Source organism: Dermacentor variabilis, unplaced genomic scaffold (assembly GCF_050947875.1).
Source record: "Dermacentor variabilis isolate Ectoservices unplaced genomic scaffold, ASM5094787v1 scaffold_23, whole genome shotgun sequence".
NCBI classification, from domain to species: Eukaryota; Metazoa; Arthropoda; class Arachnida; order Ixodida; family Ixodidae; genus Dermacentor; species Dermacentor variabilis.
In genome coordinates, this window is record NW_027460401.1 from 618,786 (window position 1) to 641,679 (window position 22,894).

At 45.0% G+C, this 22,894-nt stretch overlaps 1 protein-coding gene across 3 annotated transcripts in view; it reads right to left on the reverse strand.

Annotated features, from left to right (window-relative positions):
* Uck (Uridine-cytidine kinase) overlaps positions 1 to 21,934 on the reverse strand; it is a 223,186-nt gene extending 201,252 nt beyond the window's left edge. Inside the window, exons 1-2 of one of the 3 annotated variants that reach the window (XM_075678485.1) lie at positions 21,506 to 21,931; positions 9,134 to 9,275 (exon numbers count right to left, since the gene is read on the reverse strand). In XM_075678485.1, the coding sequence (XP_075534600.1) occupies positions 9,134 to 9,275; positions 21,506 to 21,619 (256 nt within the window). In that variant the 5' untranslated portion in view covers positions 21,620 to 21,931. Of the gene's footprint in view, positions 1 to 9,133; positions 9,276 to 21,505 lie in introns of all 3 variants that reach the window. The other 2 variants (XM_075678486.1, XM_075678487.1) reach the window with 2 other exon arrangements.
* Positions 21,935 to 22,894: the final 960 nt, after the last annotated feature.

The following is a 22,894-nucleotide window of genomic DNA, read 5'->3' on the forward strand; positions in this document are numbered from 1 at the left end:
TTTAAGATGTTTAATGTGGGGGACGAAAGTGAGTCTGTAGTCCAGTGTAACACCTAGAAGTTTCTGCTCTTTGTTTACAGGTATTTGTTGTCCACCCAGTTCTAAGCAAGGATCTGGGATCATTCCTCTCTTTCTTGTAAAAAGAACGCAAGAGCTTTTGTTAGGGTTGATCTTAATCCATTCTTGTCTGCCCACATGGAGACTTTGTTCAGGCCATGCTGCACCTGTCTCTCGCACACTGCGAGGTTACAGGATTTGAAAGCTATTTGTATGTCGTCCACGTAGACAGAATAAAAGATTGCCGGTGGTAATGAAACGCGAAGCGTGTTCATCTTCACGATGAAGAGTGTGCAGCTGAGCACGCCTCCTTGGGGTACAACCGTTTCTTGCTTAAAAGGACGCGAAAGTACATTACCAACTTTCACCCGGAAGGTACGACTGGACAGATAGCTTTCTATTAGGTTTAGCATATTACCATGGATGCCCATTTCTGACAAGTCTCTTAAGATTCCGTAACGCCACGTTGTATCATACGCCTTCTCCATATTGAGGAATATGGATAAGAAAAACTGTTTGTGTACAAATGCGTCTCGGATATTTGCTCCTACACGTACAAGATGGTCAGTTGTGGAGCGCCCTTCTAGGAAGCCACACTGATAAGGATCAAGCATTTTGCTCTGTTCAAGGAAATGAATGAGTCGCCGATTAATCATTTTTTCAAATACCTTACAAAGGCAACTTGTCAGGGCTATCGGGCGGTAACTTGCCACTGAGGAAGGATCTTTGCCTTGTTTCAAAACCAGGATCACAATGTCTTCTTTCCATGCCGTCGAGAGGTACCCTGTAGCCCAAATGGTGTTGAAAATTGTGACTAGTGTAACTTGGGTGTCTTTGTGTAAGTGTTTGATCATTTCATACATGATTCTGTCAGATCCCAGTGCAGAGCTCTTGCATGTGCTCAAGGTAGCTCTCAACTCGGCAATACTAAAAGGGCAGTTGTATGGTTCATTGCGTTGACATTTTCTTATGAGTGGCTTACATTCTTCTATTTGTTTATATTTCAGAAAGGATTGCGAGTAATGGTTGGCACTTGACACGCTCTCAAAGTGCTCCCCAAGTGAGTCCGCCTGATCTTGTAGGGTATCGCCTTGTGTGTTTACCAAAGGGAGTGAATATGCTTGTTGCCCTCTTATCCTATTGACACTGTTCCAGGCTTTGGCCTCATCAGTAAATGAGTTGATATGCAATAGAAACTTCTGCCAACTTTCTCGTCTGGCCTGTCGGCGGATTCGCCTGCCTTGGGATTTTACTTTTTTAAAGTTGCTAAGATTCTCCGCAGTGGGAGAAGCGCGTAGCAATCCCCACGCCCTGTTCTGTTTTTTATGAGCGATCCTACAATCGTCGTTCCACCACGGGACACGCCGTTTGCAGGCCAAGCCTTTTACTTCTGATATGCATTTAGATGCGACATCTATTATGATTGCTGTAAAGAACTCGACTGCAGCATCAATTCCTAACGAAGACAGGTCAGCCCATGAGATACTAGTAAGAGATCGAAATTTCTCCCAATCAGCTGTCTCAATCTTCCACCTAGGAGCGTGTGGTGGATATTCGTTTTCTTTAGGTGATCTTAGCAGTATAGGGAAGTGGTCGCTGCCGTAAGGGTTGTCGGTAACTTCCCATTCACGTTCAGGCAGTACAGACAGGGAGACTATGCTAAGATCTATGGAAGAATAGGTTCTGTTTACAAGAGAGTAATATGTGTGTTCCTTCTTATTCAACAGACACACACCAGAAGAAAAAAGGAACTGTTCGACAAGACGTCCTCGTGCATCTATACGAGGGTTGCCCCACAGGTAGTTATGTGCATTGAAATCGCCAAGAACAACATAGGGTTCTGGCAATTCATCTATAAAGGACTGAAATTCATGTTTGCTTAGTTTATAATATGGGGGTATATAAAGTGAGCAAATAGTGATAAGTTTGTTTAGCAGAATAACTCGAACCGCCACTGCCTCAAGGGCCGTTCGTAGCTGTAAACGTTGACAGGCTATGCTTTTTTGAATTACAATTGCAACACCGCCCGATGATGCGAGAGCATCATCGCGATCTTTGCGAAAAGTAACATACTGTCGAAGAAAGTTTGTGTATTTTGATTTTAAGTGCGTTTCCTGTAAACACAGCACTTTTGGATTGTGTTTATGGATGAGTTCTTGCACATCATCAAGATTCCTAAGAAGACCTCTGACATTCCATTGAATAATTTGTGTATCCATATTTAAAGTAAATTGGTGCTGTGTTTACGGAAACAGAAGGGATGTCTTAGATTACAGAGCCCTTTCAAGGCCCTGTAATAGGGGTTTTGCCCTTTCTGAAGCGTTCGAGCGAGTCTCGGCGCTCCTTAGGCGTTTGGTGCGCCATGAGGACAGGTTTAGTGTCCATTGCCTCCTGTGAGACGTCGGACAAGCGCTCTTGCGAGCGCGAGGTTTTCCGAGAGAGTCCTGCCCCGGAAGGCAAGACCCCTGCGCCCACCAGCCCGGAGGTCGATGGGGCTCCCTGAGGTGATTTGGCTGCACTGGCCGTCACCAGCGCTGGAAGGGGCCTCGGAGGTTGGGGCAGCCTCGGCTACGCCCACCTTCGGGGTCGATGGCCCCGTCTGCTGGGTTGGCGGAGCAGCGCTAGCTGCAACCGCCGCGAGGGCAGATGGCGTAGCTGCCGACTCACTACTTGTGGGTCGGACAGCCGCCGGAAGCCGTTGTGACGCTGCCCCCTGACGCGCCACATCGGCAAAGGTTTTCTTGGGCAGGTACGATACCCGCCTGCGTGCCTCCTTGAAACTTATATTTTCCTTTACTTTAACTGTTACAATTTCCTTTTCTTTTTTCCAGGATGGACACGACCGCGAGTACGCGGCGTGCTCCCCATCACAGTTTACACAGTGGAGAGCATTCTCACAAGCTTCAGATGTGTGTTCGTGGGCACTGCATTTCACACATGTTTGGCAGCCTCAGCAGCTCTGCGAGCTGTGACCGAAGCGCTGGCATTTGAAACATCGGAGTGGATATGGCACGTACAGCCTAACATGGAGCTTGATGTACCCGGCCTCGATTGACTCGGGCAAGATGCTTGATCCAAAAGTAATTATTAGGTGTTTCGTCTGAATCTCTTTACCATCCCGCCTCATCTTAATTCTTCTGACATTGATCACATTTTGTTCGCTGAAGCCTTCCAGGAGTTCCGCTTCAGTCAGCTAAGCAAATCATCATCCGACACAACACCGCGGGTGGTGTTCATTGTACGGTGCAGGGTTACTGTTATGTGGGTCTCCCCAAATGACACTAGTTTCGGTAGTTTTTCATATTGTTTCAAATCGCGGAGCTGCAAGAGTAGGTCACCGCTTGCCATCCTGGACACCTTGTAACCTGGACCAAAAACATCAGTCAAGGACTTTGACACAAGGAATGGTGAAATGTTTTGCACTGCTTTGTTTGGCTTTTCAGAGTGAATAACATGGAACCGGGGAAAATTCTGGATTTGGTGTCCGAAAAACTGAAATACATCTTCGGTGCGCCCTCTTTTCTGAGGGTGATCAGGAAGTTTGGGGAAAGAAGTCTCCATGAAAATATATAAGAATTCAGCAACAGCGCCGACCGCCCACCACGGAGCCCAACGAGGGGACGCGGCAGAGCTTGCATGCAAGTCTGCACGACGCCAGTCGTACGCCGTCACTATAACCGAATATGGTGTACCCAAGATTGAATAGCCACACAGGGAAAGCTGCCAGGAGAAAGGAAGTAAAAAGAAGAGAGGAGACAGGAAAGGTCAAAAAGTGAGAGATAAAGACGAAGATTCGAGGAGGGAGAGACTGGAAGAGGCGACTACCGATTTCCCCCGGGTGGGTCAGCCCGAGGGTGCCGTCTACGTGAAGCAGAGGCCAAAGAGGTGTGTTGCCTCCGCCGGGGGGCCTTAAAGGTCTGAACACCCGGCGTCGGCTCAAACCCCAGGATCCCCCTTTCCCGGGACACGGCTAAGCCGCGCACGGCTACACGCGGGAGGGTCCAACCCTCGTGTGCTCGGGTACGTGGTGTCACAACACACCAAACGCCTGCTGACGCAGACGCCCCTGCGGGGAATAGCGCAATAAACAAGGGATGAGAAATAAACACGGCACAAGCGCAGACTAGCAACTGTGGTTTAGTGTCAGAAACAGAAATAAATAGCATAGCAACAATACGTGCAAGAAGCTTAAAGAGTAGCAGCTAAATAATCAAACTCTAACTTATGCAGCTTCACAAATGGCCTTATGCAGCATCACAATGTTTATTCAAACCGGACGGTGCTTGAATAACTACTTAGTGAACCACAGGGCTTCTTTGAAAGGGCAGCCATCACCTAACTAGTGCCTACATTGCAAAGAATGCAAATGTAAGCCGTCACTATTGCCCTTTACTGCAGTATATGCCAAACGGTCTGCCCAATTTGCAAACATGCAAAGAAGACCACAGCTCCGCAGCCCATCGAACCACTATGCAGCCATGTATGCAATAAAATTTTAAAGGGAGTGGCAAATGACCAGAATGTGTTCTGAGACGTTGATGAAAATGAAAAGACTGATTTATATGATAGAACTGAGTACGCTGTTCCCAATTTAAAAAGGAGTCATAATTTTGAACTGGCAAAGAAAGCTACAAATACCAGTAAGCGGCGCGAACTGGTAGTGAAGCTTTGGTACTTCGGATGTAGTACAGTTAAACCTCGATATAACGAAGTAGGTAAAATCGGCAATTTGCTTTGTTATATCGAAATTTTGTTGCATTGAAATTTGACCTTTTATGCAAATAAGTACAGCCACCGATTCTTTTTTATTACACGGAAAGGGGCTGCAGAATTTTCCGAATTATGGGGCAATCGAAAAAAGCAAATTTGAATGAGAAAATTCATTTTGGTGAATTTGGGAGTCGGCGACGCATGATACAGTTTCATGCCACGTCAATGATATCTTGACATCGGCGGTACGAATTAAGCGAAGCCAGCCAAACTTTTGCATGCACTCTGCCCCCTGCGTCTGATAGCGTCACCTGGACTGGGACGACGCACTGAGACGACGTTATCATAAAAAGCGCCGGCAGCGGGGAGCAAATGCTTCGTCTGCCTATCGCTCCAATGGGTCAGCAAAGCTCGAGATTATGTAGCAACCTTCAATGCTAAATGCACGAGAAGACAGCTTGCATAATGCCACGCCGTCTTGGCCCGCTTATAAACACCCTGAACTTGTTAATGACCAAAGCTGTTGGAAAGAAAACCATGAAAGTATGTACGTATTACAGTAGATGTAATTTAACACTTCAGAAACCATGAATTACAATAATATCAGCTGGATAAACAAAATAATACTTTTTCACAGCTATGGCTGCATTTGTCGTCAACCTGCCACAAATGCAGGCATATACAGTAATCGCGCTCGCCTATCACTGTTTCCACCATGCTTCCAGTGAACAACTACACCTTCACGGTAGATTGAAACATTTTGATAAAAAACGTTCCGCACCATTTTCCGTGTTACCATGGTACGATTGAACACTAGCTGGTACGCTTTCCAATGCACTAAAAAAAATGGGCACCATAAAAATTGGTTTTCAGTTGCTTTACAAAAACAACATCAAAAGACTCTCTGGTGTGGGCAACAACTGACTTTTTAAGCACCTGACACAACAGCCATTATGATAGTGTCCTTATGTTCCAATGTGATTGTCTTTCACTTCTGCTTTCCACTTGGCTCGCTCATATTCTCGTGTTACTGGCAAAACATCACCACAGTCGAAGTGCTAGCACACAGCTAGCGATGCAAATGAAGTCCGTTGTGTTTGAGCAGCACTTGATGCACAACACAGTGCACCAACTACGCAATTGGGGCACTATTCTTGGACGACCTGCATGACTTTCAGAGATAGCTTCATTAATAAGGGGAAATGAGACGTCTACCCGAGTGTAGCTAAGTGCTACAAAGGAAACCCATACGGGTTCCTCGAAAGAAAAGCCTCGCAGTCTAAGAAAAATTCGTCGAGGTCTGGGACTCAAACCCAGGACCACCTTCTTTCCGGGGCAGCCGCTCTACGATCTGCGCTAACCAGGCGGCTAGCAGATGGCAGGGCAAAGTTAAATTTGTCAACAACTCGAGGCAAAGGCAAGGACGAAGTTTTCTTAAAGGGACCCTGAAACGCTTTTGACGATTTTCTACAAACTTATTGAGTCGTAAGAGTAGGTCCTTCTGATCAATAATTGACACATCTAAGTGCTCCGCGTAAAGCGTGTAATTTATTATAAGGTTTTAAATATGCACATCGCTGCTGATCGCAGCGCATTGCTCGGCGGAATTCTAAGCCGCCCCTACCCATATGACCGAAATCACCCATGCGACGTCAGTGGGGCGAGCTATCCGATTGGCTGACAAGGGCGCGTGATCGATAATTTTTCCAACTTTACGGTAAACAAATTATCTTCGTAATAGTTGGAATGTTAGTTAATTTGTTTTTATGAAAAGAAAGTAACATAAAGAGAACGCACAAGAACAATTTTTCAGTACACTTAAGCACTTCCGGCACACAGCGTGTGTCGTCTGCTTGTGTTACAACGTACTCCATTTTGAAGAGAGCTCCGCGGTCAGAGTCGGTCGCAGTCTTTTCGCGAGCTCTATGATTGGACTTTGTTGCCTTGTGGACTGCAAACGTAGCGACTGGCAATATGTCAAGCTGCGACATCGTGTCCCTCTGCAAGGCAGCGTACGAGCGAACTGCCTGCTGCGCATCAGACTGCCGCTATGCGATCGGCGCCAGGATTTGCGCGTTTGTGGCCGTCATTTTACACCGGAAGATTACTAGCGCAATAGCGTTTTAGGGCAGACGCAAGCGCAAGGGGACAGAGTCTGGCCGCTTAACTGTGCCGTAACGGGATGAGCCATGAGATGAGCAGAAGGGCAAATATGAATGGTCTGCATGGTGCAGCCACCTGGTGGCACAAAGCTCAACCATACACAGTAGCAGCAACGAAGTGTATTCTTCTTTGCTGCTGGTGTGTATTTTTCGCAGGAGTGTAATCATCAACACGTGTTTTTATAAATGTTTAAATTGTTTTACACTTGGTTAGAGCAATATTAGCGCTTTGTTTGGCTGGTTAAGCACTGCGCCAACAAGTGTATGGACCGTGAAGACCGATCAGGCCGCTCACGTACGTCTACGCTAATGTTCCTTCATCAGCTTGAGTTTATGCCTCCAGTCATTTGCTGAAATGACCAGCTTGCCTGTGGTTACCGGAATACAAAACACGTTCGGCGCTACGACAGAATGCTTGCAACGCACGCTGCTTCGATAGCTCTCGCTTGGGGTCGACGGCCAAGCGGCTAGCGGAGAGGTCTCGCGCGGGCGGGCTCCAAAACAACCGGAAGTGGACGATGTGACGTCGCATCGTGACGCTGAACCAGTGAAGGCGGAGCTTAGCCCCGCTCGCTCGGCGAAGGAGTTGAGGAGGAAAAGCATGGCCAGGGAGGAGGGTAACGTCTAATCGCTTGTAGCTCCATTAATACGTAACGCTTCACTTAAATTGTGGTGCGAATGTTCTACTTAAGCTGTACCCTACGCGTCTACAAAATTTGTCAAACCGTTTCAGGGGCCCTTTAAACTTGGAGGCTTTTTTTTTTCGAGGAACCCGTATGGATTTCCTTTGTAGCACTTAGCTACGCTTGGGTGGACGTCTCATTTCCCTTTATTAATTATCTCTCTCCACCTTGTGGGTTTCCGTAGAACTGTTACGTCAGAGATAGCTTCATGTTCACAAGATTTCGTGAACTCATCGAAGTACATGGCCAACAGAGTGTGGCACAGTGCCAGAAACAGCCGCACACATGGACGTGTTTGGCTCGTGAAACTATCTGATTCACAGCTTTCTCGTGGCCCTGCAGCTCTCCTGTGTGTCAGCTCGGCTTGGCCGGCTCGGAGGTCACACCCAGCTGCGTCAGCCAGCGCAGTGCACCGCAGTGAGAGAAGTGGAGCCACTTAACATGCCGCGTGCAAGCATCATCATCAACATGTGGAGCAGAGAAGCTGCGCGTGGCTTCAGAGATTACGACCTCAGAGGGTGTACCTAGTTATGCCAGCTACGCAGCAGAAGAGAGGTGAGAAAAGAAAGAAGTGCTGCTCGAGCGAGATGCGACACCGTGCGCCCAGCTATGCGCAGTGGTGAGGAAGACCGGCGTTCCTCAATAGCATTTTCCACACGGGAATTTTTAACTGCCGTGCCAAACGAGTGCAGAACCCAGGGGAACACGATATGCTCAGCAGGGAACGGTTGTTATTCTTGGTTTTGGAGATGAATCTAGTTCATTATATCCATTTGCAGAACAATTTTACTTTGCTAAAATGAGGTTTTAAATATATGAATTTTTATAGGGATTCTAAGGGCAATTGCATGTACTTTGTTATATCCATTATTTCGGTATATGTAGTCTCGTAACGTGCTTCAAGTGCATACTCGTGTTTCTGACGACAAACAATAATTGCTAGTCTGTGCTCATGTCGTGTTTCTCTCTCATCCCTTGTTTATGGCGTTATTCTTTGTCACAAAGTTAGCATGAAAATGGCCTGAACAAGTGGGGACAGAATAATACGGAATCTATGAGCATGTGCCAAACTGCATTCTTGTGTCTTTGAATGAAGCCTTCTGTTGAGACATGGAATTCCATATGCGCATCCTTCATGCGCCTGCCCATATGCCCACTTCTTGCAAGCCTGATGTCGGAATCGCAACGTTTGCATTAGGAGGTCCTTCTTGGCTGACAGAGTGAGCAGTGCCACACATCACAATAACTGAAACAGGCTTAGCCTGCTCTTATGCAATCGCCACAATTCCGACAGCAAGAAGTGGCTGCATGGGCAGGGCACACGAGCATGAAAGGACGTGCATGCACAATGTCATGTCTCGACAAAGGCGCTTTCTTCGCTGAAGGATGCAGTAAAGGGTACAAGAGTGCAGTCTGGTACATGCTTGCAGATCCTGTATTATTTTGTCCCCGTTCGTACATACTTTTACGAAAGGCCCCATCTTTAGTTTTGTTTGCACTCTGTTCCAGAGTTCGGCTCACCTGGATGGTCATAATTGAAAAGACCCCTGTTGGCCCGATCACGCTCGAGCGGCGACAGTCCCTTGTAGAAGTTGTCCTGATGGATGCACACCACTTGGCCCTCCTGTCCCACCCGCGACATGATCTTGCGGCATACTGATGTCTGCATGAGTTTCCAAAAAAACAGAGAGAAAGGGAGCTGGGAGAATAATAACTCACGATGAAAAAAAATGGAAAGTGGTAAAACTCAGTGGCTACAGACCAATCTCCATTTCACTTAGGCACAGGGACCCTGAAACAATTTTGATGATTTTGTACAAACGTATTGAGTTGTTAGGGTTGGCCCTTCTGATCATTAAGTGGCGCATTTAAGCGCTATGTGTAAAGCATGTCATTTATTACAGGCATTTAAAAATGTACGTCGCTACTGATCACAGCACGCAACTCGCCTAAATTTTCAGCCGCCCCTGAACAAGTGATGCGAGGTGACGATATGACACCAGTAGGGTGAACTAGCCACTTGACTGTACTGGGCATATCATCTATCATTTTCCCAAGTTTATGGTGAACAAATGTTGTTCATAACAGTTGGACAGTTAATTAATTTGTTTCTATAAAAAGGAAAGTAACAAAGAGAAAGCACAAGGACAATTTACCACTACACTCAAGCACTTCCATGACCCAGCAAGTGTCTGTTACAATGTGCTCCGTGTTGATGCAAACTGCTCAGTGGTCTGTGTTGTTCTCGATCTGTCGTTTCGTGAGCGCTATGGTTCGCCCTTGCGTTGTGGGCTGCAAACATAGCGATCGGCAGCATGTCAAGCTGCGACATCATGTCCCTCTGCAAGGCAAACATGCGAGCGGAGTGGCTGAAGCACTGGTTGTTGGTATCTGATCAGCACCACCATTTAGGCATTTATGGCAATCACTTCACAACAAAGGATTACTATATACCACAACTGTGTTTCACATGTCCGGTACTTGGGTAAAGGCAAGCGTAAGCAGACTAGGCCTGGGCGTTTTACAGGATGAGCAAAGCTGCAAACGTGAATGGCATGTACGATGCAGCCACCTGGTGGCACAGAGCTCAACACAGCACTACTATAGCAGTAACCAAGTCTATTCTGCTTTACTACTAGCATAAATTTTTGGTAGGAGGGTAATCGTGAGCACATTGTTTCTCCAAATGTTTAAAATGCTCTACACTTGGTTACAGCCATATTAGCTCTTGTTTGGCTGGTTCAGCTCTGGACCACCAGGTGGCTGGACCATGCAGACCGATCAGGCTGCTCACGTACGTCTAATGTGTCTATGCTAAAGCTCCATCATAGCAATAGTGGTATGAAGGGGCTTTAGTTAAAGCCTCCGCCCATCTGCCTAGCTTGCCTGTCACTCAACGCTGAGACAGAATGTTCACAATGCACGCTGCTTTCATAGTGCTCGCTTGGGATCGACTGCCAGGCGGCTGGCAGAGAGGTTGAAGAGGCTTCACACACTGGCTCCAAGACAACCGGAAGTAGATGACATGACGTCCCATCATTAAAAAATTAAATTATGAGGTTTTACGTGCCAAAACCACTTTCTGATTACAAGGCACGCCGTAGTGGAGGGCTCTGGAAATTTCGACCACCTGGGGCTCTTTAACGTGCACCTAAATCTGAGCACACAGGTGCTTTCCCACTGACATCCTATCATGACGCAGAGCCAGTAAAGGCGGAGCTTAGCCCTCAATCAATCAGCGAACGAGTTGAGAGAGAGAGAGCAAATGACAAATGAAAGGTGGGGAGGTTAACCAGGACTGAGCCCAGCTGGCTACCCTACACTGGGAAAAGGGAAAATGGGACGGAAAGATTAAAAGAAGAGAAAGTCCACTGGGAATATTGTTCGGTCACTCAGTCCGGATCACAGATGTTGACTCAATCCGGTAGCTTTCAAATATCGCAGCAGCGCTTTTGTGGCTTTCTGTAGCTGCGATGTAGCTGCTGTAGCTGCCCACTGCAGGGCAAAGGCCTCTCCCATACTTCTCCAACTACCCCGGTCATGTGCTGATTATGGCCATGTCATCCCTGCAAACTTCTTAATCTCATCTGTCCACCTAACTTTCTGCCGCCCCCGCTATGCTTCTCTTGCAATCCAGTCCGTAACCCTTAATGGCCATCGGTTATCTTCCCTCCTCATTACATGCCCTGCCCATGACCCCATTTCTTTTTCTTGATTTCAACTAAGATGTCATTAAAGCGAGTTTGTTCCATCACCCAATCTGCTCTCTTCTTATCCCTTAGCGTTACACCCATCATTCTTCTTTCCATAGCTCGTTGCATCATCCTCAATTTAAGAAGAACCTTTTTGTAAGCCTCCAGGTTTCTGCCCCATCAGTGAGTACTGGTAAGACACAGCTATTATACACCTTTCTCTTTAGGGATAATGGCAACCTGCTGTTCATGATCTGAGAATGCCGACCAAACTCACCCTAGCCCATTCTACTTCTTCTGATTAATAATATTTGGGGTTTTACGTGCCAAAACCACTTTCTGATTATGAGGCACGCCGTAGTGGAGGACTCCGGAAATTTTGACCACCTGGGGTTCTTTAACGTGCACCTAAATCTAAGCACACGGGTGTTTTCGCATTTCGCCCCCATCGAAATGCGGCCGCCGTGGCCGGGATTCGATCCCGCGACCTCGTGCTGAGCAGCCCAACACCATAGCCACTGAGCAACCACGGCGGGTTTTCTTCTGATTATTTCAGTCTCATGATCCGGATCACGGTCACTACCTGCCCTAAGTAGATATATTCCCTTAGCACTTCTGGTGCCTCGCTACCTATCGTAAACTGCTGTTCTCTTCCGAGACTGTTAAACAGAGAAAAGACGGAGAATGCGGGAGATGGAAATTCAAGACAACGACCAAAACGTGAACAAGGTGAATGCAGAAGCCAACGTTTCGACAAGTGGACTTGTCTTCTTCAAGGCGACGTATGCTTTCCTCACCACAGTATATATAAGTGGGGTTCTTCTAAAGAGGAGAGGATATGAGGCGGGAGGATGCAGACCCCACCCTGGTCTGTCAACGCACGCGCGTTAGCCGGCGTGTCAAGGGCGTCTGACACGCGGGCTGACAAAAAAAAAAGGAAAGAAAAGGAAAGGAAAGAAAAGGAAAAAAAGAAAGGGGGGGATACGCCAAGAAATCAAACTGTGTTGTTGCCTATGGCTTGAAGTTTAGCATAGCGAATAGATTCTAAAGCTCCCTTTGAAACGTTTATGCCTATTGGTTGCCTATGACTATTGGCCTATTTTGTCTAATAACACACCTACTGAGTCACTATCTAAATTCTTAAATCACCACCTGTCAAACATACCCACCACCCTCCAATCTTTCATTCAAGACACTCCGCACTTCCTTTGAATTATCGACGGCATCAACGCCAACCAAATCCTTTCCGGGTGGGCCCTTCTAGTCACTTTGGATGTTTCTGCTCTTTACACCAACATTCCCATGAGTGAAGGAATTGAAGCCGTTTCTAGATCCTTCGCAATCAATCCCCAAGCGCACGCTCCTGAAGTTTACATATCGCTCCTTAGGTTAGTTCTCACGCTCAACTATTTCGAATTTGGTTCTATACGCTACCTGCAAATATTCGGCACTAGCATGGGCACGCCATTGACTCCCACGTATGCGAACATTTTCATGGGACAGCTTGAAGCAGAGCTGTCGAAATCCTACCATTTAATACCCCAGACCTATCTTCGTTACATTGATGACATATTTATAATATGGGAACACTGCACAAGCACCTTAACCGAGTTAATTAGCCATTTCAATCGCTTTCCCCCGAGTATTAAATTTACTGCTCACCATTTTCCTAGTCAGATCAACTACCTTGACACGACGGTCCATAAAGAAAACGGAAAACTGAGAACAACACTTTACCGGAAGCCTACAGATAGCTAGCAATATTTAGACTACAACAGTCATCACCGCGACATTGCAAGCAAGGAGTTTTTGTCAGACAAGCGAAACGTATAAGAAGAATCTGCAGCGAAGACCACGATTATATCCACCACCTAAATGACCTTAAATCAACGCTAGCAGAAAGGAACTATCCCCAAGTTCCTTTCGATAGAGCTTATGATGCCGCGTCAAGATTGGAGAGACAGTCGGAATTGGCGAAGAGACAGCCCACATAAGAATCTGACAGACCGCCGGCCTTTATAACAAAATATTCTAATGCACTCCCAAACATAAACAACATCCTAAGAAAATACCACCCAATATTATCAAGTAACGAGCGTCTGCGAAAAGCGTTCCCGGATGTACCCAGGGTTACCTATCGCCAAAACAAGAACTTTAAAGACATGTTAGTGCACGCAAAAGTCAGCCAACAGCATTCCCCCATAATTAAAGCAGGTTGTCGCCTTAGGTGCAAAACCTGCAGGCACCTTCAAAGTGACATTAAAATTAAAAGCACTGCAAATAGTTATACACATGAAGTCAAATCTAGCTTCACTTGCACAAGTTTGGATGTGATTTATATGCTTGAATGTTCCTTCTGCAAGAAACAATATATCGGTGAAACAGGACAATCAATGAACGTCAGATTAAACGGACATCGCGCGGACACAGCTAAAAAGCTTCCCAAAGCCGTCGCCGAGCATTTCAACCAACCAGGTCATAACTTTGATGAACTTAAACTCTACATCTTGCAGTCAAATTTCCGTTCTGAATGAGAAATAAAATACAGAGAATCATACCTTATCCATAAGTTCAAGACATTGCAACCAATAGGCATAAACGTTTCAAAGGGAGCTTTAGAATCTATTCGATATGCTAAACTTCAAGCTACTATAGACAACAACACTTAGTTTGATTTTGTGGCGTATCCCCCCTTTCTTTTTTTTCCCTTTCCTTTCCTTCCTTTTTTGTCAGCCCGCATGTCAGTCGCCCTTGAAACGTCGGCAAACACTCGTGCATTGATAGACCAGGGTGGCGGGGGGGGGGGGGGGGGTGCCCTGGCTTTGGCCTAGTACACAGCGTTCCTTTACTCTCAAGTCGACACGCTAACACATTTTCCCTCGTTTCCGCATCCTCCCGCCTCATACCCTCTCCTCTTTAGAAGAACCCCACCTATATATACTGTGGCGAGGAAAGCATACGTCGCCTTGAAGAAGACAAGTCCACTTGTCGAAACGTTGGCTCCTGCATTCACCTTGTTCCCGTTTTGCTCATCGAGACTGTTAAACATTACTTTAGTTTTCTGCAGATTAATTTTTAAACCCACCCTTCTGCTTTGCCTCTCCATGCATTGCAAGTGGTCCCCTGAGTTACTAAGCAAGGCAATATCATCATCAAATTGCAAGTTACTAAGGTATTCTCCATTAACTCTTAGCCCCAGTTCTTCCCAATCCAGGTCTCTGAATACCTCCTGTAAAAACGCTGTGAATAGCATTGGAGAGATCGTATCTCCCTGCCTCACGCCTTTCTTTAATGGGATTTTGTTGCTTTCTTTATGGCGAACTATGGTGGCTGTGGAGCCACTATAGATATATTTCAGTATTTTTACATACGGCTCGTCTACGCCCCGATTCCGTAATGCCTGCATGACTGCTGAGGTTTCGACTGAATCAAATGTTTTCTCGTAATCAATGACAGCTATATATAAGGGTTAGTTACATTCTGCACATTTCTTTATCACCTGATTGATAGTGTGAATATGGTCTATTGTTGAGTAGCCTTTACGGAATCCTGCCTGGTCCTTTGCTTGACAGAGGTCCAAGGTGTTCCTGATTCTATTTGCGATTGGTATATAATTTTTCAAGTCTTTGGCGTCCCCTTTCTTATGAATTAAGATTATGTTGGCGTTCTTCCAAGATTCCGGTACGCTCGAGGTCATGAGGCATTGCGTATACAGGGTGACCAGTTTTTCTAGAACACTCTGCCCACCATCCTTCAACAAATCTGCTGTTACCTGATCCTCCCAAGCTGCCTTCCCTCTTTGCATAGCTCCCCAAGGCTTTCTTTACTTCTTCCGGCGTTACTTGTGGGATTTCAAATTCTTCTAGACTTTTCCCTTTTCCATTATTGTCGTGGGTGCCACTGGTACTGTATAAATCTCTATAGAAGTCCTCAGCCACTTGAACCATCTTATCTATATTAGTAATGATATTGCCGGCTTTGTCTCCTAACGCATACATCTCATTCTTGCCAATTCCTGGTTTCTTCTTTCAGCTTTCAGTTTTCAGTTTCAGCTTTCCTCCGTTCCTGAGAGCATGTTCAATTCTATCCATATTATACTTTCTTATGTCAGCTATCTTACGCTTGTTGATTAACTTCGAAAGTTCTGCCAGTTCTATTCTAGCTGTAGGGTTAGAGGCTTTCATACATTGGCGTTTCTTGATCAGATCTTTCGTCTCCTGCGATAGCTTACTGGCATCTTGTCTAACGGAGTTACCACCGACTTCTATTGCACACTCCTTAATGATGCCCATAAGATTGTCGTTCATTGCTTCAACACTAAGGTCCTCTTCCTAGCTGTTCTGCAGCTTGATCTGGAATTCCTCCATTTTCCCTCTTATTGCTAACTCATTGATCGGCTTCTTATGTACCAGTTTCTTCTGTTCCCTCCTCAAGTCTAGGCTAATTCGAGTTCTTACCATCCTATGGTCACTGCAGAGCACATTGCCGAGCACGTCCACACCTTGTATGATGCCAGGGTTAGCACAGAGTATGAAGTCTATTTCATTTCTAGCCTCGCCATTTGGGCTCCTCCGCGTCCTTTCGTTTATCCCGCTTTTGGAAGGTATTCATTATCCGCATATTATTCTGTTCTGCAAACTCTACTAATAACTCTCCCCTGCTATTCCTACAGCCTATGCCATATTCCCCCACTAACTTGTCTCCAACCTGCTTCTTGCCTACCCAGGCATTGAAGCCACCCATCAGTATAGGTATTTTGTTTTGATTTCACCCACTGCAGATTCCACGTCTTCATAGAAGCTTTTGACTTCCTGGTCATTATGACTGGATGTAGGCACGTAGACCTGTACGACCTTCAATTTGCACCTCTTAGTAAGTTTCACAACAAGACCTGCCACCCTCTCGTTAATGCTATAGAATTCCTGTACGTTACCAGCTATATCCTTATTAGTCAGGAATCCGACTCCTAGTTCTCGTCTGTCCGCTAAGCCCCGGTAGCACAGGACGTGCCCTCTTTTTAGCACTGTATATGCTTTATTTGTCCTCCTAACCTCACTGAGCCCCATTATATCTAGTTTAATGCCCTCCAATTCCTCCAATAGCACTGCTAGACGCGCCTCACTAGATAACGTTCTAGCGTTAAACGTTGCCTGGTTCAGATTCCAATAGCAGCCTGTCCGGATCCAGAGATTCTTAGCACCCTCTGCTACGTCACAGGTCTGACCACCGCCGTGGTCAGTTGCTTTGAAGCTGCTGGGGACTGAGGGCCAGGGTTTGATTGTAGTATTCATATAGGAGGTTGTGGCCAAGTACTGCACCAGGGTGGCCAATCCTGCTCTGGTGAGGGAGTGCGTTACTGGTTCTGGTCACTGGCCACACTCCAGGCCTGTTTATGCTATTTTTATCAACACGCAGATGTTTTTTTTAATGTGGTGACACCGAGATTCGAACCACGGTCCTCTAGCACATGAGGCGGATGTTCTACCTCTACACCATCACTGCTTTAACACAAAAATATATTTTGCAATCCATGGCATTACAGTGGCATACCTGCATTTGGGAGAAAGCATGTAATTCAAAAACTGAAACTTTGACCTCCATTTCCCCCATTGATAATCAAGCTATTCTTTTGGAAGTAACGACAACAGAGTCTTCAAAGAACATTTCATCCATATAAACATAATTTAGTTCATGCTGCTTTAGTGTCCCCTTTAACAGCGCTTTTAACATCTTGAATGAGACAGCCACCCTCACACCACTCCTGCAATGCCTGCACACGGCCCCCGCAAGAGGGCACACCTGAGGGCTCACTCAGGCAGTGCTCCCTTTGCCTGCACGAAAGCAGTGCCACTTTTCAATGCATGCTAACTGAAAAGAAGAAAGAAATTACTCTATGACACAAAAGTTAAAAGAAGTGGATAAAATACAATTTTAAGCAATGTAATCTAAGCAAGAAATCTCTCTTTAATGTGTTTTAGGTCACGTCATGGCACACAGATTTGTTTACACTGTTTAGCCATCAAGAGGCACCTTATGTCATTTCCTTATCCCTTTCAGAGCCAAATTAAAATATATTTCCTTGTTTACGGAATAAAAGCACGCTCATTTCCATCAATGTGACACACAATCTTCTCAATTTCACCACAATTCAAAGCCACGTTCCAAGTGGTAGGCAGACCTTTTAAATTTTTTAAGTACCTTCTTTGCAGATAGGCTTAGGGCAGCAGTGAATCAGTTATGCCCAAATGGCTGTTTGACCAGAATATAAATTGTATTGGACGTCTTAACTTTTCAAAAACTATGCCGCATACATCTCATTTTTGCCTGCCTTTAGTCTATGCTTCTACATGCCTAAGGATTTTGTAGCCTGCACACTCTAATGCAAACACAGCTGTAAATTAAGATTAAGGAAAGCAATGATACAAAAAGAAATTACACAACAATGTCCCGCAGCACCTGACTTCCAAGACTTGGCACAACTGCCAAACATTGAAAAAAGCAATATACAGACAAAGCAAACAACTGAATCCCCAACATTCAAAAACGTAAGCCTGATAGCTGTCATGAACAGTCTGTTATAAGAAGTATCATATGAAAGGTATTGTGCTATCTCCTGAGGTACAATATTGGTGGCAAGGCTGCCTTACCAAAATAGCATCACACTGCAAGCATCTAATGTTCTAGAAGTAATTTTCACACATCATGGAAGCAGCTCCTCATGGTGCTGGGACATGCTGGCCACAATGACATCGGTGCATTATATTCAGCGCCATGGGTAACCTGCCTTCACTGTGATTGACACATGGTCAAAACGCCGTTGGTGTCCTTTGCCATAAGCCCTGCACAACATCTTTACCTTACTAGGAATGTGTCAACTCTTTTGCAGTTTCTGTCGTTCACAAAGCTTCTCATTGTGCTAATACCTGAACATGGCAGCCACAATAACATCAGTGCAAATCATTTAAAGGGTTAACGGTGCCACACAAAACAGTAGCTTAGAAAGAGAATTTTTAATCAAATGTGGAAGGAAACCCTCCTGAAGCAGTTTAGTTGGGTAAAGCTTGCACATGATACTTTCCAGTGATCAACTCTGAATGCCTGTGGGAATCATTTTAGATTTGACCGATAAGACCTTAAAAACATTGAGCCTGGCCCCTTTTCGGCACATATACAGAGGCAGTAACCACAGCCCCTCTTGGCATTCACGTTATCAATGATGTTTCACTGTACTTTAATGAAATCAAATGAGTGACTAGATGATAAAGGAGCTTTTATTTTACAGCTCTCTTAACAAAGAACAGATACTTCACAGCATACTTGAGAAATGGGTGAACTAAAGGGTTACACATTTCCAACCCAACTATAGGAAGAGGTTCCTTTATCTTACTCCTTCACTAGGAAGCTCCTAATTCAGCTGAACTGGGCAGTTCCCATATTGCAACCAGCCCAGCCCTTCTCGCAAAACCTGGCAAACCAGCCTTTCAAGAAAGCTATGACCATTCTCACATAGTCTATTGTGCATTATTTTTATGTACAGATAAATGGATAAATTGCAGTGCCAGGTGAAAATGTAAATTCAGCGAGTTATTGTATTGGATGTTCCGCCATGAATGCCTTGCCATCTCTTCAGAATGTAAGCCTTCATCCTCCATTAAAAAGAGCTCAAAATTAAGGATGTGCAACTATTCAAAATTTTGAATACAGATCGAATAGTAAAGATTATTTGATTCATATTCGAGTATTCACTCTTCAGAGCTGTCAAATATTAATTCCGTTCAGATACTGCAAAGAACAGTTGTTGCAGTCTATGCTGAGAAAGACTGATGAGAGTGGAGATTCTTACAAATGATTCTACTGCAGAACACTGATTGCTGCACAGATGAACCAGTTCCTAAGAAAGCATATGGAGGCGGTAACCTACACACAGTCATTTCAAGTTGTTAAATATTTATGTTTTGCATTAGGATGCCAAAGAATTTGCTAACCCAATTTATGCAATTTATTATTTGGCCAGCCTCAACATGTTTGGATTTATTTTAGAACTGTCTGGTGCTGTAATATTGTGGTTAGCTCCTTTAATTAGCACTGCACTGCATCATGTGCATCTGGTTGTATGCTGCTCTCTGGTTTCACTATGGTCATCGTCATGGTGCATTAAGTACAATCACCTTGTCTCATTTACAAACATCTTAGTTGACCTGACATCCAGTTAATAACATCAGATGTAGCAAGTAATGTAAATAACCCTTTTGTTGCCAAACAGGAGAAGATGACATAACAGCGATTTAATCAAAGATTTAATTATAATGCTTGGAAAACGGGCGGCTTTTTATGCGAAGTGTCTCTCGGCTGCAAGGGTCCCAGAAAACTGGAAGAATGCAAACATTATACTAATCCACAAAAAAGGGCAATGTTAAAGAACTAAAAAATTATAGGCCCATTAGCTTACTCCTTTACCAAAATAATCTCTAACAGAATAAGGACAACACTGTAATTTAGTCAACCAAGGGAGCAGGCTGGCCTCAAAAAAGGTTACTCTACAATGGATTACATCCATGTCATTAACCAGGTTATCGAGAAATCCGCAGAGTACAATAAACCTCTCTATATGGCTTTCATAGATTACGAAAAGGCATTTGATTCAGTAGAAATATCAGCAGTCATAGAGGCATTACGTAATCAAGGAGTACAGACCACTTACATAAATACCTTGGAAAATATCTACAGAGCTACCTTAATTCTACACAAGAAAAGCAGGAAGATACCTATAAAGAAAGGGGTCAGACAGGGAGACAAAATCTCTCCAATGCTATTCACTGCGTGCTTGGAAAAAATATTCAAGCTATTAAACTGGTAAGGATGGTAAACTGGTAAGAATCGATGGCGAATATCTCGGCAACCTTCGGTTTGCCGATGGCATTGTTTTGTTCAGCAACAATGCAGACGAATTACAACAAGTGATTGAAGACCTTAACAGAGAGAGTGTGACAGTGGGGATGAAGATTAATATGCAGAACACAAAGATGAACAGCCGGGCAAGGGAACAAGAGTTCAAGTTCGTCAGTCAGCCTCTAGAGTCTGTGAAGGAGTATGTTTATCTAGGTAAATTAATCGCAGGGAACCCTGATCCTGAGAAGGAAATTCATAGAATAAATATGAGTTGGATCACATACGGCAGACATTGCCAGCTCCAGAGTGGAAGCTTAGCATTATCATTGAAAAGGAAGCTGCACAATTAGTGCATTTTATAGGAGCTGACATATGGGGTACAGACTTGGAGACTGACAAAGAAGCTGGAGAACAAGTTAAGGACTGCACAAAGAGCGATGGAATGAAGATTGCTAAGCATAACATTAGGAGACAGAAAGAGAGCAGTTTGGATCAGAGGGCAAACAGATATAGCCGATATTCTAATTGACATTAAGAGAAAAAAAATGGAGCTGGGCAGGTCATGTAATGCGCCGGTTACGTAACTGTTGGACCATTAGGATTACAGAATGGGTACCAAGAGAAGGGAAACGCAGTCCAGGACGGCAGAAGTAGAGCGATGAAATTAGGAAATCCGTGGGCGCTAGTTGCAATCGGTTGGCGCAGGACAGGGGTAATGGAAGATCGCAGGGAGAGGCCTTCATCCTGCAGTGGACGTAAAACAGGTTGATGATATGATGCCAAACAGCGCAAAATGGGAAATATTCGGTATTCGATATTTGGCGGTCGTTTTCCTCGAATATTCGTATTCGATTCGAAAATTTTGCCATTCCGAAACCTCTACTAAATATCCAGCACTCAAGAGACGTGCTTGTTGCGCTAGCAGGTCCATTTCACACATAAAAGTGAACGCAACTGTCATCAGCAGAATTTTGTGGCTGGGCAACTGGCCCCCCCACTGTCGTTCGGCCAGCTAAACCAGTATTTTGCAAACAGTTAGTTTATCAGCCCGTGTAACACGAGGGCTCAAAGACGATTTATTGGCAATTTTTTTAACCTGATCTTATGGTAACAATGAACACTCGCAACTATCATTCTGGTAGGCTTTAACACCAGAAATGGGTTCTGGTAAAGGCAGAAATGTTCTGACCGCTGTCAACGCTGAATCGCGTTTTGATCAGCGCGCTGTAATACAAAGGAAAAGAAAAAAGAAGTGGACGAAATGCAACGCATTGTAATTCCAGTCAATAAACACACTTTACTATTCACTGACCTTCCCAGATGCCGTACCACCGGCGACGCCAATCAGAAACGGCGTCTTAGTATCGAAGCCGCTGAAACTGTAGTAGCCCGCAGAGTTCAGCTCAGAGCCGCATTCTTCGGACATTTCCTCCCCGGCGCGCAGCGCAGTCAGCAGTGATTGTGATGCACTACGCTTTTAACCACAGGTCTCCTGAGCTTCAGCGACGAGCTACGATCCGAAAGTGCGCGTCATGACCGATTCATCCGCTAAGAACAAATGAAAATTTTGCTCAAATTGCGCTATCGCAAAATGTTCGCGCAGGTGCGGACGGAGATAACTGTTCTACCTAATCCATAGAGTTTCTAAATAAATACCATAGAGGGAAATGTGGCGCTAGTGTCTACGGGGGTTCTTATGAGCGTTGCCCACGGTGGAAGACAGTTTCTCACTACATTACCTAGAGTACAGTGCACTAGAAAATATTGGGTAGTGGAAGAAGCGGCGGTCCGGGCGCGAGGCATATTGTGCAGAAGCTCACCAGATGGCGCGAGCTCTCACTTCCCGAGCACCGGCTGAGGGAGTATGCGGCAGAACGCAGCAAGCGAGTGCGGCGGCACAGAGTTTCAGAATGCTGCGTTCATTTTTCCTCATGCCAAACATGTAAATATGGTTTTATGTAAGCTACCATAAGATCTGTAGCATCGGATGGCAGGGCACAGCACGTACCTGCAATGTCTGTTATAGCGATGCACGCACTTCGTGCGCCCCCCTCCTCCCTGCAGCGACAGAGTGCACTTCTAGCATTAAAATTTCACTTCTTTTTTTTACCCAGCTGCAGCAGTAACAAGTCCTGTTCATACCATAGAAAATCTATTTGTGCTGAATGCATGCATATTTATTTATTTATTTATTTATTTATTTATTTATTTATTTATTTGTAGAGAACCTTACAAGGCCCCTACATGGGTATTGAGTAAGGGGGGCATAGAATCAATTAAGTACACACAATCTAGTAACAACAACAATATGAAATAATAATAAAAAGCACCAGCCAAGTGCACAGCCTAAAAGTTGAGAAACATAATAGCTACATAATGCTGTATATAAGTACAATAAAAAAGAACTCTTAGGTTTGTGACAAACGTATTATAGTGCAAGAAAAAGGTAGGAAAAATAACACAGAACAGTGAGTGTGATATCAATGGTTAACAAAGGTTAAGCGAGTTGAATGAGTGCCTGAATTTTTCACGATCAGTTTCCACAACTATGTTGTCGGGGAGGCTGTTCCAGAGCTGAATGGCATGGGGAATTGCAGACGAGTTGAATGCATCTGTTTTACCATAGATGCGCGTAAAGCTATCATGATTGTGTAATCTGTACGACGTGTGCGATGACGTTTCTATAGGTGTAGGGAGCGTT